Raw genomic sequence first — 18188 nt, 5'->3', positions numbered from 1 at the left:
TATTAAGTGAAAAAAAATAGGTTTACAAAAGAGTTTAATTTATAATTGCACTAAAGATTCTTATTAGTCGCCATAATATTCCATTCCACAAACAATAACATATTGATGAAACAAACACTAAATACAATAATCTTTAGGGAAAATTGTCCTCATTCCAAGTTAAGGCAAGTATTATAAAAAGAAAAGAAATAATAATATATTTTTTTTCATGAAAGGAACAATAAGAATTTAATACACAGTTGAATATTCAAAATAGGAATTACAACTTTTGAAACCTCATATTTTGACTAATAACCATAGCTTATAAATTATAATTCTGCATTTTATAGTATATTAAGGGAATGCTTGGTTTTGGGATTAAGAAAATCATAGTATTACTCCGTGTCATATAATTTGGTACTTTCTGTGTTCCTTTTTAATGGATTATCTTTTGCCAAGTATGATTTTAAATTGTATATTATAAGTCGTTTAATTAAATTAGGAAAAAAAGTTTGAAAAATATTTTAACTTTGGCCGAAATTGCTGTTACGATACCTAACTTTGTGGAGGACCTTTTACCTCTACACTATTTAATAATGTATTTTAAAGGTATATATGTACCCACGTGAACACATTACTATTTATAATGATGCAATTTTTATGATGTCCACGTGGACACATATATACCTTTAAAATACACTATTAAATAGTATAGGGGGGTAAAAGGTCCTTTCCAAAGTTTGATATTGTTACAACAATTTCGATCAAAATTTGGATATATTTCACACCTTTTTCCCATTAAATTTAACTTTATTGTTGGACAAATAATGTTGAAATGATCACCCTTCTGCCGACTATAGCTTCGTCCTTGATTTAATTTAAGCATGATACATAAATATATTTTTTAATTTAAATTTAGTAGATATTTGTGTTTACTAATTTTTAAATATGTACAAATAGACACTTAAACTTATATAAACTTGAATAAAGTAGACACATGCTTTTACATAGGGGTGACAATTTAGTGACGGTGGGTTGGATCAAATTTGGACGGATTAGATAATAATTGAGTCAAGACCCAATCCAATCCAAATTTGTTTGGATCGAAATGAGTCGGATCAGAACGGGTTAGGTAATGAGTTATATAATGGGTTAAAGATCCAACCCAACCCAATTTTTACTAAGCTTAATTCTTTTATTTGTTCATTTTAGCACATAATTTTTTTTTTTTATTATGGTTATATATAACATATCAAATTGAAAAAAAAAGTCTTTTAAAATATATTTTGACAAGATTTCTCATGAGCCAATTCGAGTTACATATCAACCCAATTTTTAATGGGTTGAAATGAGTTGAGTTGTACTGGGTTGAGCTAATAAATTAAACCGCCCAAATTTAAATGAATTGAACGAGTTGAGTTTGATTTTGCCTTTTCTACTTTTACCTGATAATCTGCATCCTTCATGACGACATATATGTATTACGTCACGTACATCTACTCATACACACCTGAAGTTGAATATACACACCTGAAGTTGAAGGATATACGCCGAAGTTAATTTAACTTGTAAAATAAAAGTCTTGAGTAAGAAAAGGTCTCACCGGCACCCAAACATATTTTTGAAAAATTGTATTTAAATCAAATCAAAAGAGAATGAATATGAATATGTCAAAAACACCCACAAAAGGCCCCCTGAGTCCTGACTGACTGTATATACAAGAAAGTCTCTCACTTTAGCCATTACTGTGTCTTCCCTTTCTCTCTACGCGTCTTTTTCTTCTCTTCAATTCTCTTTTCTCTCAGTTCTATATTTATATATATATCAATTTTGGTACAGTTGGATTTTCCGCCAAAAAAAAACCAGAATCGCCGGCGGCAAACAACCGATCAGTTCCGATCGGGTGAAATTCCGAAAAGGGTATGAGTTTTTTGCCCTTATTTATCAATTTTCAATGTGTTTTCATCTGGGTATTCAGTAATTTTAGTTCTAACGATTGAATTTTGTATAGTGACGTTTTGTATTTACTGATATCTACTGAAAGATCTTTTGAAAATTTCATCATAGCCGGCTTTGACTCGGATCTATTCAATTTTTTGTGATTAACTGAAAAAAGGGTTTTAGATTTTTTTAATTTTTGTTTGTTAAATATATTTACAATGTTTTCCATTTTTTTTATGACAGTATCAGGATACATGGGGTATGTTGTTGGTTTTTATTCAGGATATGCAGAATCAAACAATTTTTTCATACCCTCAAAATATTTCTAGTTATTAGAGTTGTGATTTTATAATACTTTTCGAATTTTAATCATAGATGAGATGATCAGACAATTCAGAGAAAAAAAAGGCGATGGGTTCGAGTCTCACTCTAACCATAATTAAAAAAGAAGAAGAATTTTCACATTGTTGGCCTATAAAGAATTAGGCTTATAATTATGTTAATAATATGTTCTCTCGTACAACTTAAAATTTTAGATGAGATGGTCACGCTTCGACAAGGTGCATTATACTTTTTTTTTAAATTCTAGTTGTAATCGATTTGAATAGCAGAAAACAAATAATATTAGATTAAAGGATACTTTTTTGTTGTTGTTTTTGTTTTTGTGAAAGGTGATTAAAGGCACCAAGTTATTGGATTAGATAATTGTGATGGCTATGAGTATTAGGAAGGCAATTGGAGCAGTGAAAGATCAAACTAGTATAAGCCTAGCTAAAGTGACCAGCAATGTTGCGCCGGACCTTGAAGTATTGGTGGTGAAAGCAACCACTCATGATAATGATCCAGCAGATGAGAAATATATTAGGGAGATTTTGCACTTGACCTCTAATTCTCGAGGGTATGTTAGTGCTTTTGTTTTTGCAGTGTCAAAGAGGTTAAGCAAAACCCATGATTGGGTTGTGGCGTTGAAGGCCTTAGTGCTTGTGCATAGGCTATTAACTGATGGAGACCCTGTACTTGGTCAAGAGATCATGTATGCAAGTCGGAGAGGGATGAGGGTTTTGAATATGTCTGGTTTTCGTGATGAAGCGCACTCTAATTCCTGGGATCATTCTGGATTCGTTAGGACTTATGCCATTTATTTAGATCAGAAGCTTGAGTTTTCTACTTATGATAGGAAGTTGAATGACGGTGATGGTTATGGTCAGTATCGGTCCGATGGACATGGGATGGATAGGAGAAAGAGGTTCTTTAATGAGCCTGATGAGTCTGCTGGAAGGGAAGAGAAAAGTGGGGTGACGCCAGCCAGAGAAATGAAGCCTGAGAAGGTTTTAGAGAGGTTGAATCAATTGCTTCAGCTTCTTGATAGGTTCTTGGCTTGTAGACCGACTGGTGCAGCCAAGGATAGTAGGATGGTGCTGGCGGCATTATATTCTCTTGTGAAGGAGAGCTTCAAGCTTTATGCTGATATTTGTGAGGTATTACATAATTTGTTGGATCGATTCGCAGAGATGGAGTATGCTGATTGTGTCAAGACTTTTGATGCTTATGTTAGTGCAGCAAAGATGATCGATGAGCTTGTGGGCACTTACAATTGGTGCAAGGATGTTGGGATTGCAAGGTCATCCGAGTTCCCAGAAGTGCAAGTCATCACTGATAAGCTTTTGGGCACACTTGAGGCCTTCTTGAGAGAGAGGGCAAATAGGCCAAGGAGCCCTGAGATAAATAGGGTGGAGAGTTCGTCAGCAGTTAAAGAGGAGAAAACACCAGATATGAACGAAATTAAAGCTCTCCCACCACCCGAGAATCACACACCTCCTCCTCCTGCTCCTCCTCAACCTGTACCACAGCCAAGGCCACATGCTCAGCAGGTAACTGAAGACTTGGTGAATTTGAAGGATGATGGAGTGACAGCTGATGGTGAGGGCAATAAAATGGCATTAGCTCTATTTTCTGGGCCTGTAGCCAAGGGGAATGGCTCCTGGGAAGCATTCCCGTCTGATGGAGAGACTGGACAAGTAACTTCAGCTTGGCAGACACCAGCTGCTGAGATTGGCAAAGCTGACTGGGAGTTAGCATTGGTAGAAACCGCCAGTAATTTGTCAAAGCAGACGGCTGATTTAGCAGGTGGTTTTGATTCACTTTTGTTAAACGGGATGTACGATCAGGGAACCGTGAGGCAGCACGTGAGCAATACTCAGGTGACTGGTGGGAGTGCCAGCAGTGTAGCATTGCCTGGAGTGGGAAAGACTGCAACACCTATGCTTGCGTTACCTGCCCCTGATGGAACAGTCCAACCAGTAGGGAACCAAGATCCATTTGCTGCTTCCCTAGCTGTGCCACCTCCTTCTTACGTCCAAATGGCTGAACAGGAGAGGAAACAGCATTTGTTAATGCAGGAACAACAGCTGTGGCAGCAATACGCAAGCAACGGGATGCAAGGCCAAATGGGTTTGTCCAGACTTGCAGGGGCTACCCCAGGCTACTATGGCAGTGGAATGCCACCATCAATGCCCTATGGGATGGGACAGCCAGCAGGTTATTACTTCACTCCCCTCTGAATCTCACCTCTCGCGATACATGTGGTGCTTTTGCTACATTGCAGTTTTCTTTTATTATGCTACAATATTATCATATTCTTGAAACCTGTTATCAGCTCCTCCGCAACACCTCTAAGCTGTGTACACTGACGTTTTTGCGAAAATGAGTTGAGAAAAAGGATATGGAGATAGCCATACAATAAGTAACTTTTTTAGATGTATCGACCTGTTGAAATTTCCATTTCAATATTTTAAGCCAAAGTTTGCAATTGGTGATTGCCGAAAATTGAGAAGTGTTACCTGATTTGAATATAATGTGCAACTTTACTTTGTAAGGATGGTGACTTTTAAGTTTAAAAAAGTTGGAAATAAACATATAGGTTGAATGAGACCAATTATATTGTTGATGAAGATATCATCATATCAAGAATAGGTTGGTCCATCCATCTGAAGGGGAAGGTCTTGTATGTATCATTGATCATTTTGAAGACAAGTACAAACACTGAAACAAAACTCTTTCTATATATGCATGCCTATTTGTAAACCTTGTTGGGATATATGACATCGAACTCTCCGGTTGCATACGATCCTCTAGCACATAGCGCGCTCGCTGATTAATACATGAGACAGGGACGACTCAAGCACATTAATTAATCTTCCTAACAATAATTTGACTTGATTTTAAAAGAAGGATCATACTTTAAGAAATGATATGATGAGCTATGGTGTTTAAATTTCTAACAACTAATTATTTGAGTTCGACAATGAAAATGATATGATCTAATTAATCGAAAGTGCAACTTATCTTTTTCTTTAAGATCAGTAGTTTACTATCCCTTCATTTCACAATACATAAAATAGGTTAAAAGGCACGTAATTATGATCGATCAAACTCATATTTCTTGTGGCTGAATTTGGAAATATAGAAAAACTTTTTAAAGTGGAGTGTAAAACAAAAAGAAAATATTGGTGCTACAAATATAAAAGAGAAGTTAAAACTCATGATAAGATTTTTTCTCAATTCTTCAAATTATTTTGTTTACAATCAAGCACTAATCACACCCAAAGGAAACGTTACGATTAGATGCATGTTTTTATTGATTTTAATTATGACAACAATAACAATAATAATATATTCCGTGAAATCCCACGAGTGAGGCTTGAGAAGGATAGAATGTTCGTAGGTTTTACCACTAACTCGTGAAGGTAGAGATACTGTTTTCGAAAGACCCTCAGCTCGAGCGCAACAAATCCAAGCACAAAGAAGAAGGAGATAATGAAGAGAATATAACAAGTAACAAGGAAACAATGCAAATTCTATTAGAAAGGAGCCAAAAACGACAATAAAATAATGTGATAATCAAAACACAATAAACAACATATTAGGATAGATCATTGAAAACAATAATAAACACTACAATATTAACCTTCTATCTTAATACGCGTTTTCCACTCCCTTGTTAACCTGAAGTTGCGTCATATCTTGTCTTATCACCTCTCCCAATACTTCTCCGGTCTACCTCTACCTCTCTTCGTACCTTCTATGACCAACCTCTTACATCATCTCCTCTCAACATGTCCAAACCATTTCAGTCTCGCTTCCTTCATCTTGTCCACTACAGATCCCACTCCCATCTTATCTTGGATATCCTCATTTCTAATCTTATCGCTCCTAGTATGACCACACATCCACATCAACATCCTTATCTCCATAACATGCATCTTCTATACAACAATGTCGGTCTAATTACCATTTTATAGAACTTACCTTTGAATTTTGGCAATACTTTTTTATCACACAAGACTCCAGAGGCAAGCCTCCACTTCCAATACAATGTGTCACTATTATGTTAGATGGAAAATGTTATGACTATAATATATAAGATCTAACACCAAATCTTGCCAAAGTAAAAGTGAAAGTAGATCATTACTTAATTATGTTAGATGGAAAATGTTGTGACTACAATAAAATGAGTCTTAGAGAGAATATATTAATTGCATTTTCTTTTAGCAATTTGTTCACCTATTTACTTGTTTGTTACACCTTATTTCATTCATAGTATAAAATAGGTGTATTAGTATACAAAAAGGGACACGTACATTAATATTTAAGCAGAATTTGTTTTCTTTCTGGTCTTGGCAGTACTACTATTAACTCTACGATTCCCTTGATTGTTACCCGCTCCACAAACAATTGTGAACTCGAAACAATATGCATTTCCAAAACATGAATACAATCCTCCGTCTGTATTCCTTCGTGTGTGTCCCCCTTTTGCTCGTTTCGTTTCCTCTAATCCTTTACCATATGCTTCCTCTGCTGTCAACTCCTCCAATATAGAAGAACTCTCTCCGTCTTCATTTTCCCTATTTGACGGTACCTGCAATTTCTTTGCTGTCTCCGCTGCCACAATAGAAGCAGATGGACCAATGTCAGAGCACAGTTCTGACCCGTTTATTATCGACCCTGCTTGATTTGGAAATTCGGAATAAGCTACGTTATCTGATTGCTGCCACATTTGAATCTGCAATTTCTCATCGGTATGATTGTGGTTATTATTTATCATTTCATCTTGAGCATTGATATCATTTATTTTCCTGTCTAAAATATCTCTATGATCCAACGACAATGGTGTAATTTCACTGAATAACGGCATACTCCGTTTCGATTTGTCAATTACGGCAACACCCATATTGAGTATCCCCTGTGGATTACCAGAAGGTCGACGAATTTGAAGAGCTACAAATTTCTTACTCTGATTGCTGCTGGTGTTTTCAAAAGGATTTACGAGATTGTTGAGAATAACTTTTACGGTACCTACAAGAATATCACGAAACCATGAAACAGTATAAATTTCAACATGGATAGCTGATGAATCGGAGCTGAGGAATTCATCGTCTACACGGAAAGAGAACTTATCATTCCAATTGGGGTTGTTGTGACCGTGATTGTCAACACGGGTGGTGCGTTTACGATTGGGATTGACCCAAGTTAACGCGTAGGTACGAAGGGATTTACAGACGGGAGATAGATCTTGAGCAGAAATGAGGGTGATTTCGAGAATATGATTGCTATTGTTTGTGGAAGCACAAGGGAGATGCGGGGAATGAGGTTGACATGAGAGGGAGGAATCTGCAGTTATGGTTGATGAAGGAGTCGGTGTTTGGTCCATAATTTCTTCTACGATGCTGCCATCATCCGTAGCGGAGATGACAACCTTGTAGGGGTGGTAGATGGGATTGGAGAAAGAAAATGAATAATGATTTTTCTTTATTCATGGCAACGAGTAATCACAGGAATTCAATTTCTTCGCACCTTATTTTATTCCGTTCATTTTTATTTGTACCATATACTAAAATATACATATTAACAATCATTTCTCAACTATAGTAAAGTTTTGGGGACTTAAAGCAAGAACTTAATCAGCTCACCACTTTTGTGTAGACACATATAATTGAAATAAATCACATCCTCATCATCCTCCAGCACAAAACCAGGATAATTTGTAATTCACAATTCAAAAGGCAAGCTAGATACAAGATTCGACTTTTTCCAATCACCATTCAATAAAGTTTTTTCGGAAAAATATTTGGGCGGCTCTGAGACGTCAGATTCATGAGATAATACACACGAAAAATAAAATAAAATTGCATAATTTGTAAAAATCGACTTGTAAATGCAAAAGTAAGCTTGAAAAAAATAGTGGGACTGTACGTAATGTTTCCCTAACTCATAAAGGAGGTCTTCATAAATATTTTTTGAGTGCTCTGGGGCACCAGATCCATGGACTAATATACACGGAAAACTAAGAAAGTCGCGTAATTTCAAAAAATTGGCTTGTAAATGCGAAAATATACCTAAAAAAAAATGATGAGACTGTACGTAACGCTTTCCCAACTCATTACAAAGATCCTCATGATTTTTTTTCAAAATTTTTTTTGGGTGCTCCGAAGCGCCAGATCCATAGGCTAACACGCACGAAAAATCACGAAAGTTGCGAAATTCCTAAAAGTTGACTTGAAAATGCAAAAATATGCCTGCAAAAAATGGTGGGACTGTACATAACACTTCCCCAACTCATTACAGAGGTTCTCATAAAATTTATTCAGAATTTTTTTGGGTGCTCTGAGGCCCAAGATCCATAGGTTAATACACATGAAAAAATAAGAAAGTCGCGTAATTCCTAAAAGTTGGCTCTTAAATGTAAAAAAATTGCCTGAAACAAACGGTGGGACTGTACGTAACCCTTCCCCAACTCGTTATGGAAGTCGCCATAAGATTTTTTCACGAAATTTTTTTGATTACTCCGAGGCATCAGACTCATGGGCTAATACACAAGAAAAACCAAAAAAATCGCGTAATTCCTAAAAGTTGGCTTGTAAATGCAAAAATATGCCTGAAACAAATGGTGGATTGTACGTAATGCTTCCCCAACTCATTACGGAGATCCTCATAAAGTTTTTTTAGAAAATTTATTTGGGTTCTCTGAGGATCCAATTTCATGGGCTAATATACACGGAAACCAAGAAAGTCACGTAATTCCTAAAAGTTGGCTTGTAAATGCAAAATTACCTGAAAAAATGGTGGGGACGTACGTAACGCTTCCCCAACACATTACGGAGGTCCTCAAAAAAAATATTTTGGTGCTTCGAGGCGCCAGATCCATGGGCTAATACACACGAAAATCAAGAAAGTCACATAATTCCCAAAAGTTGGCTTGTAAATGTGAAATTTGCTTGAAAAATTGTGGGACTGTACATAATGTTTCCCCAGCTCATTACGGAGGTCCTCATAAAGTTTTTCAGAAAAAAATATTTGGGTTCTCTGAGGCGCTAGATCCATGGGCTAATATACACGGAAAACCAAGAAATTCGCATAATTTCTAAAACTTGGCTTGTAAATGCAAAAATATGCCTGAAAAAATTGTGACACTATACGTAACGCTTCCCCAACTCATTACGGAGGACCTCATAAAGTTTTTTAGAAATTATTTTGGGTGCTCCGAGGCGCCAAATCCATGAGCTAATAATACACACGAAAAACCAAGAAAGTCGCGTAATTCCTAAAAGTTGGCTTGTAAATGTAAAAAAATTGCCTGAAACAAATGGTGGGACTGTACGTAACGCTTCCCCAACTCATTATGGAAGTCCTCAGAAATTTTTTTCAGATTTTTTTTTTGATTACTCAGAGGCGTCAGACTCATGGCTAACACACAAGAAAAACCACGAGTATTTCCTAAAAGTTGGCTTGTAAATGCGAAAATATGCCTGAAACAAATGGTGGACTGTACGTAATGCTTCCCGAACTCATTACAGAGGTCCTCATAAAGTTTTTTCAGAAAAATAAAATTCGGTTGCTTCAAGGTGCCAGATCCACGAGCTTTAATACACACAAAAAAAATAAGAAAGTAGTGCAATACCTAAAAGTTGGCTTGTAAATGCGAAAATATACTTGAAAAAAATGGTGGAGCTATATGTAACGCTTCCCCGACTCATTACGGAGGTACTTATAAAGTTTTTTTTGAAATTTTTTTTGGTGCTCCGAGGCGCCAAATCTATGGGATAATAATACACACGAAAACCAAGAAAGTCACATAATTCCTAAAAGTTGGCTTGTAAATGTGAAAATTTGCTTGAAAAATTGTGGGACTGTACATAACGCTTCCCTAACTCATTACAGATATCCTTATAAAGTTTTTTCAAAAAATTTACTTGAGTTCTCTAAGGCGCCAGATCCATGGTAATATACGAAAAACCAAGAAAGACGCATAATTCCTAAAACTTTGGCTTGTACATGCGAAAATATTCCTGAAAAACATTGTGAAACTATACGTAACGCTTCCCGAACTCATAAAGTGTTTTTAGAAAATTTTTTGGGTGCTCTGAGGCGTCAGATCCATGGGCTAATACACACTAAAAATCAAGAAAGTCGCGTAATTCCTAAAAGTTTGCTTGTAAATGTAAAAAAATGCCTGAAACAAATGGTGGACTGTACGTAATGCTTCCCAAACTCATTACAGAGGTCCTCATAAAGTTTTTTCTTGCCTGAAACAAACGGTGGGACTGTACGTAACGCTTCCCAACTCATTACGAAAGTCCTTATAGGATTTTTTCATAAAAAAAAATTGATTACTCAGAGGCATCAGACTCATGAGCTAATACACAAGAAAAACTAAGAAAGTCGCGTAATTCCTAAAAGTTTGCTTGTAAATGCGAAAATATGCCTGAAACAAATGGTGGACTGTACGTAATGCTTCCCAAACTCATTACAGAGGTCCTCATAAAGTTTTTTCAGAAATTGTTTTTGGGTGCTCCAAGGTGCCAGATCCATGAGCTATAATACACATGAAAAAACAAGAAACTCATGTAATACCTAAAAGTTGGCTTGTAAATGCGAAAATATACCTAAAAAAATGGTGGGCTGTATGTAATGCTACACCAACTTACTACGGAGGTCCTCATAAAGTTTTTTCTGAAAATTTTTTTGGTGCTCCGAGGCGCCAGATCAATGGGCTAATACACACGAAAATAAAAAAGTCACGTAATTCCTAAAAGTTGGCTTGTAAATGTGAAAATTTATCTCAAAAAATTGTGGGAATGTACATAATGCTTCCTCAACTCATTACGGAGGTCCTCATAAAGTTTTTTCAGAAAATTTATTTGGGTTCTTTGAGGCGCCAGATCCATAGGCTAATATACACGAAAAACCAAGATTGTCGCGTAATTTCTAAAACTTAGCTTGTAAATGCAAAAATATGCCTGAAAAATCTGTGAAACTGTACGTAACGCTTCCCTAACTCATTACGGAGGACCTTATAAAGTATTTTAGAAAAAAAATTGGGTGGTACGAGGCGCCAGATCCATGGGCTAATACACACAAAAAACCAAAAAAGTCACGTAATTCCTAAAAGTTGGCTTGTAAATGTGAAAAATTACTTGAAAAAATTGTGGGACTGTACATAACGTTTCCCCAACTCATTACGGAGGTCCTCATAAAGTTTTTTTAGAAAATTTATTTGGGTTCTCTGAAGCGCCAGTTCCATGGACTAATATACACGAAAAACCAAGAAAGTCACGTAATTCCTAAAAGTTGGCTTGTAAATGCAAAATATACCTGAAAAATGGTGGGGCCGTACGTAACGCTTCTCCAACTCATTATACATGGGCTAATACACACGGAAACCAAGAAAATCACATAATTCCGAAAAGTTGGCTTGTAAATGTGAAGATTTGCCTGAAAAATTGTGGGACTGTACATAATGCTTCCCCAGCTCATTACAGAGGTCCTCATAAAAAAAATTCAGAAAATTTATGGGTTCTCTGAGGCGCCAGATCCATGGGCTAATATACACGAAAAACTAAGAAAGTCGTGTAATTCTTAAAATTTGGCTTGTAAATGCGAAAATATGCCTGAAAAAAAGCTGTGAAACTATATGTAACGTTTCCCCAACTCATTACGGAGGACCTCATAAAGTTCTTTTAGAAAATATTTTGGGTACTCCGAGGTACCATATCCATGAATTAATACACACGAAAAATCAAGAAAGTCGCGTAATTCCTAAAAGTTGGCTTGTAAATGTGAAAATTTACTTGAAAAAATTGTGGGACTGCACATAACGCTTCCCCAACTCATTACGGAGGTCCTTATAAAGTTTTTTCAGAAAATTTATTTGGGTTCTCTGAGGCACCAGTTTCATGGGCTAATATACACGAAAAACCAAGAAAGTCACGTAATTCCTAAAAGTTGGCTTGTAAATGTGAAAATATGCCTGAAAAAAACTGTGAAACTATATGTAACACTTCTCCAACTCATTATGTAGGACCTCATAAAGTTTTTTTAGAAAAAATTTTGGGTGCTCCGAGGCGCTAGATTCATGGGCATTACACATGAAAACCAAGAAAGTCGCGCAATTTTTAAAAGTTGGCTTGTAAATGCGAAAATTTGCTTGAAAAACAGTGAGACTATGTAACGCTTCCCCAACTCATTACGGAGGTCCTCATAAATTTTTTCAGAAAAAAAAATTCTGGTGCTACGAGGCGCCAGATTCATGGCTTAATACACACGAAAAACCAAAAAAATCGTGTAATTCCTAAAAATTAACTTATAAATATGGAAATATATCCAAAAAAAAATGGTTGAACGGTACATAATGTGATACTCTTCATAGTTGGTTTTTGCATACCAACTCGGAGTATTTCATAATTGATATTGCAAATAAATGTAACGGCTACATATGTGTAAACATTGTGAGGTTGTGGAATGACATTGAATGTTCTATTGACAATATAAAGTAAATTTTCCTTGTAAAAGTCGGAGCAGCAGACAAGTAAACTGTTTGAATCTAAGTTAATGATTAATTTCAATTATAAGTAATTTTTTACACCTCACCTAACAAATACATCAGAATTATTTTTATTTTTGGTTTCACACCCGGTGTTTGGTATCTACGTTAGAGCTCGATTAAATTTGGATTTGTATCGGAAGTCTCACATTGACGGGTAAATCGCTTTCTAACAAAGGCGACTTCGAGTCCCCTTGGTATGGAGTCGCCTTTGTTAGGGAGCACTTTACCTCTAATGTGGCTTGTTGGGTTCGAAAATGATTAGAGCGTCATGCGGAAGCTTACAATTGCAAATCAAGACGTTGATAAATTAGATGACAAAAACTTATACTAAAAACATAATATTATTATATGAAAACTAATATAAAAGAAAAATATTAAAACTATTGAGAGAATAAATCTCCGCATAGACAAAAGTCTCTAAACGACTATATTGTGGATGTTATTGTGTTATTGATATGAGAATAAAGATCTTTAATTGCTACATCTCCAAACTTTTCTTATAAGGAAAGAATAACCAAATATGTAAAAGAATTATATTTTACTTTCATGAAAAGTAAAAACAATTATGGTAATGCTTTAACTTTCCTTCGAGTAAAATTAATATGGTAAGAAAATCAGGGCAAAACCCTAACAAATCTCCACTTTTGGCTGGATTTTCTTGACAAAACTTGATCCGCCTTCTTCACATGCATGATATCTTTGTTCTTCACATAGTCTGCTTGTCATGGTTAAAAATAAAGTTTAAAATATATGGTTTAAAAATATTTTATTTTTTATTTTCAAAGATGCAACAATAGAAATGTTGAAAATATGATTCAAATCTCTTCTCCACATGTAGCTGGACAAAAGTCTTCTTTATCAACAAATTGATTGCAGATTGTTTTGAAACCACATGAACATGTCTTCAACCTCGATGAACCTGTGTCATTGAACCACTAGCTCTAGAGTTTAGGGTTGAGTAGCCTCCAAGAATTCCAATTGGAATCCAACACACCTTGTAGAGTCTCAACTCGAATTAAACACGTCTTTATTGTCCTACAAAATTTTAATGTCTACCATTGTATAAGTAGAGAAATAAGAGAATATTTGAAGACAAGTGCAAGAATTGGAATACTTTGGCAAGATAAATAGCTTATATATGTAATGTTATTCTAATTTGTTTACATTCCTATTATTGTTGCAGTCTTTGAGTTTTTTCTTCTCTACTTGATGAAGCAGCAATTCAATTATGTTGGGATTGTTATGGCTAAATTACTATAGGCTATAGCTATATATAAAAAAATGTTACTATTAATATTTAGAAAAGTTCATTCGTTTTTTTATATAGTTGCGATAGTAGGAATGTAGTAAATTTTCCTCTCAAATTTTTAAGTTTAAATAACAATAAAACTTTATTTGATATTTTAGAACTTTGAATTAAACTACTTAAAACTTATTATCTATCAGTCAGATTTTTGAAAGCAAGAATCAATGTATCATATTGTAATAAATGACTAACATATTATTAACTCGAAAGAACATTTTTCAAGTTATATAATAAGATACTGACTCTTTGTATAAACTATAAACACGTATAAATGACTAGTTATATAAAAAAAAATTGGGGCTGACCATTTCTCGTTTTAAGTTATTATTGTTTGTTGATATTCATTTTCTTTTGATTAAAGTTTCAAGAGAATCACTATTTTTTATGTAAGATTTGTTGTTGTTCTTTTTCTCATTTCCCCCCAAAATTGTTCTTAAACTATTATTCATCCTTGTAGAAAGAAAAAGAAATAGATAAAATATTTAATGAATCTCAAAGTATAATGGTGTACAAAGTTATTTGTCCAAACATTGGAAAGTTTATATTGTCGAGTGTAGCATAGGATGAAAAAGAAATAGATAAAATATTTAATGGATCTCAAAGTATAATGGCGTACAAAGTTATTTGTCCAAACATTGGAAAGTTTATATTGACGAGGGTAGTGTAGGATGAGAAACTTTACCTCAGATGTCGAGAGACGAAGGATGAGAAACTTTACCTAAACTTTACCCCAATAATTGATGGAGATATAAAATATAATCTTTTAACTTGAATCCATAATCTAAAATCATGACGAAAAAGTCTTGGCTAACCAAAACGTCAAAGAAGAGAAATGATTCCCAACTTATCGCTTGTAGACAAAACTAGATTAAATGAAAAGTGAATCCTCAACCTATTGCTTATAAACTAAACTTTCGTTTACAAACTTACCCATTTAATGCGACGCACCTCTACTGCACCAAATTTCGGTTTCATGCACGTGCCATTCACTTTGGATTGGAGTAGTGGCTTACATGTTGTTGCTACCGGCTGATGTTCTTATTCACCTAGTTTTCCATGTTTCCCAACTAAAGAGATGCCTTGAAGTTCCTTCCATCATCAATCATCCTCCTATTTTTCACCTTTCCAGTCCCTATTGACCTAGTCCCAAGGTTGTTCTCGACAGAAGGCTTGTGAAGAAGGGTAATAGAGCAGTGGGACAAGTCTTGGTGAAGTGGTTTGGTATTGATGACACTCAAACTACTTGGAGTTTGAATCTGAGTTGCTGCATAGGTTCCCTACATTTCATTCTTGAGGACAAGGATTTTCTTTAGCAAGGGGTATTGATACAAGTTAGGTGTACACGAGCTGAGGTGGCAAAAATAGTAGGTGATGTGGCAAGTTAGTTAGAGTTTATTGGAGCGGTTAGCTGTAGCAGTTATAATTTCAGATTCTGTTATTAGATTCAATTCTATAAATGTAGCAACTGCATGTAAGATGAGGTATTCATGAAATAAAATATGATTCTCTCTTTCTCGTCTACATTCAATCCAGCCTCAATCCTCGATTATAACCCTGATTTGGCTATCATCTTCTTCGAGCCTCCTAGATTAACTACTTCCATTACAAATTTCTTAATTGCATCAATAACTTTCGCTTACAAACTTACCCATTTAATGCGACGCACCTCTAATGCACCAAATTTCGGTTTCATGCACGTGCCACCCACTTTGGAGCCACATAGGTCACAAATCGTGCCTAACTTGTAGCCGCATAAGTCGTAAATCGTGCATAACTTGTAGACGCATAAGTCATAAATCGTGCATAACTTGTGTCAAAGTCAAACCAAGGTTTTGGTTTCATGCACGTGCCACCCACTTTGGAGCCACATAGGTCGTAAATCATGCATAACTTATAGCCGCATAGGTCGTAAATCATGCATAACTTGTGTCAAAGTCGAATTGATGAGTGGTTTGTTTTGATGAAAACTATACTCGTAGATGTTTAATTTGATGGGCAATTCAACTCTTAAATCTTTATAAGTTGTGGATACACTCATTAAAAATTGGATCTTATACAGCTCACTAGTATTGTCGCTTGTAACTTAACTTATACTAATGTTTTTGCAAGCCCTTAAACCTTTCAATCCTGAGCCAAAAGGTGAAATTTTTTTCCAAAAAGGCAATAAAATTCAGTTAAGAACCAAAAGGGCAACATTTTAACTCCCAAATTAACGTTGTTGAAATCAGGTCAAACTGGGTAAGACTCAAATTTCTATGTGCCTTACCGCTGTCAGCGTCTTGTAAGACGCACGACGGTTGTGCCTTACGAGACCTGACAAAAATGTAATGATAGGAAGAAAGCAGTAGTAAATTGAAACTTTTGCCATAATTTATACTTTGATTATAGGGAAAAAAGTCTGAAATATATCCGAACTTTGACCGAAATTATCGTAACAATACCAAACTTTGGAAAGGACCTTTTACCACCTTCACTATTTAATAGTGTATTTTAAAGGTATATAATGTGCCCACGTGGACATCATAAATATTGAATAATTATAAATAGTAACGTGTCCACGTGGGCACATATATACATTTAAAATAGAGATAATTGTCAAAAACACACTTAAACTATCTTTTTTTTTTTAGTTTCATACCTAAATTATTGAGAGTGTGCGTTTCATACCTAAACTATCATTTTTTTAGTTTGAGAAACACACCTCAGTGGTGTGTGTAATGCACTCTCTCTTTTATTTTAAAAAAATCTTGACACATGGCATTCCACATGGATAAAATATTCCACCTTGACAAAAATTAAATAATAAATTATTAATATTAATTAAAAATTAAAGATTAAAATATTACTATCCATAAAAATAAAAAAATAAAAATTATTTTTCTTACCCCACTCCACCTCCTCCACGTAACCCCCCCGGACAACCCCCATCCTTTTTTAAAAAAATCTTTTATAAAATATTTTAAAAAAATTCATACTTCACCCTCACCCCCCCACCCCCCAAAAAAAAATTGATATTATTTTATTTTTAAAAAAATAAAAAATTTACCCCATTCTATTTAATCCTCCATTCCTAATTTTTATTTTTTTTACATTTTTCTCATTTTGTGTTAGATATGTACGTACATATATTTTTAGAAAAAAAAAAATCTACTAGTGTACCGATCATAACATAAATAAACAAAAAAATTAAAAAAATCTTGCGGCGGCAAGTAAAAAATATTTTCGATATGTATATATCTAACATTTATAAAAGAAATTTAAACAAAAAAAATGGGGGCGGGGGTGGTGGTGAGAGGAAGTGATGGAGTGGGGTAAGAAAAGTATTTTACATTTTATTTTATAAAAATAATATTATTATTTTTGGATAATAATTTTAATCTTTAATTTTAACTAATACTAATAATTTATTTAATTTGTGTCTAGATTGAATGTTTTGTCCATGTGGAGTGTGATGTGGAAATTCTTTAAAATAAAAGAGAGTGTATTACACATACCATGATGAGAGTGATATAAAATAGAGAGGTGTGTTTCTCAAACTAAAAAGTGATAGTTTAGATATGAAACTCACACTCTCAATAGTTTAGGTATGAAACTCAAAAAAAAGATATAGTTTAGATGTGTTTTTGACACTTATCTCTTTAAAATACACTATTAAATAGTGCAGGGGTAAAAGGTCCTCCATAAAGTTTGGTATCGTAACAGTAATTTTGGCCAAAGTTAAAATATTTTTCATACTCTTTTCCCTTGATTATATATTGTGTCTGTGTTTTGGAGAAAATGTTATGAATTATCTAGCCATGGTTAAAATATTTATATATTAAGATACAGTTATTACATTTAGTCCATTTTATTATTCCTATAAATGTTCAGGAAAGCAACATTAAATGTTTTTGGTCAAAATATGTAATTTTTGGCAAGGTTTATATTTTAATTATGTAGATTTTAATTATTACCTTTTAAATTTTATTTAATTCAAAGCGTTACTTAGGTTACGAAGCTATGGCGATAGGAAGTTTGACTCAAAGAAAATACTTTTCTTTTGATCATTTTAATTCGATTATAATCAAATCTTATATGATG

At 34.5% G+C, this 18188-nt stretch overlaps 2 protein-coding genes across 2 annotated transcripts; one reads left to right on the top strand and one right to left on the bottom strand.

The window, feature by feature from the left end:
• The first annotated feature begins 1640 nt into the window (after nucleotides 1–1640).
• On the top strand, nucleotides 1641–4795 carry LOC102582120 (putative clathrin assembly protein At2g25430). Its single transcript, XM_006358229.2, has 2 exons — nucleotides 1641–1899; nucleotides 2592–4795. Exon 2 carries the CDS (start codon nucleotides 2631–2633, stop codon nucleotides 4479–4481), a length of 1851 nt encoding a protein of 616 aa, XP_006358291.1. The 5' UTR covers nucleotides 1641–1899; nucleotides 2592–2630; the 3' UTR covers nucleotides 4482–4795.
• A 1694-nt stretch (nucleotides 4796–6489) lies between these two features.
• LOC102592049 (uncharacterized) lies at nucleotides 6490–7780 on the bottom strand. Its single transcript, XM_006358262.2, has one exon. The coding sequence runs from the start codon at nucleotides 7628–7630 to the stop codon at nucleotides 6569–6571; it is 1062 nt and encodes a 353-aa protein (XP_006358324.1). The 5' UTR covers nucleotides 7631–7780; the 3' UTR covers nucleotides 6490–6568.
• Between the last annotated feature and the right edge of the window lie 10408 nt (nucleotides 7781–18188).

The sequence above is a fragment of the Solanum tuberosum genome, unplaced genomic scaffold, assembly GCF_000226075.1.
Source record: "Solanum tuberosum cultivar DM 1-3 516 R44 unplaced genomic scaffold, SolTub_3.0 scf00272, whole genome shotgun sequence".
Classification (NCBI taxonomy): Eukaryota; Viridiplantae; Streptophyta; class Magnoliopsida; order Solanales; family Solanaceae; genus Solanum; species Solanum tuberosum.
Note: the sequence above shows the minus strand (reverse complement) of the source record. Positions and strands in the feature narration are given on the sequence as shown.

Bases quoted from the DNA above. Each gene is read 5' to 3' on its own strand.
- LOC102582120 (XM_006358229.2), top strand. From the start codon at position 2,631: ATGGCTATGAGTATTAGGAAGGCAATTGGAGCAGTGAAAGATCAAACT.
- LOC102592049 (XM_006358262.2), bottom strand. From the start codon at position 7,630: ATGGACCAAACACCGACTCCTTCATCAACCATAACTGCAGATTCCTCC.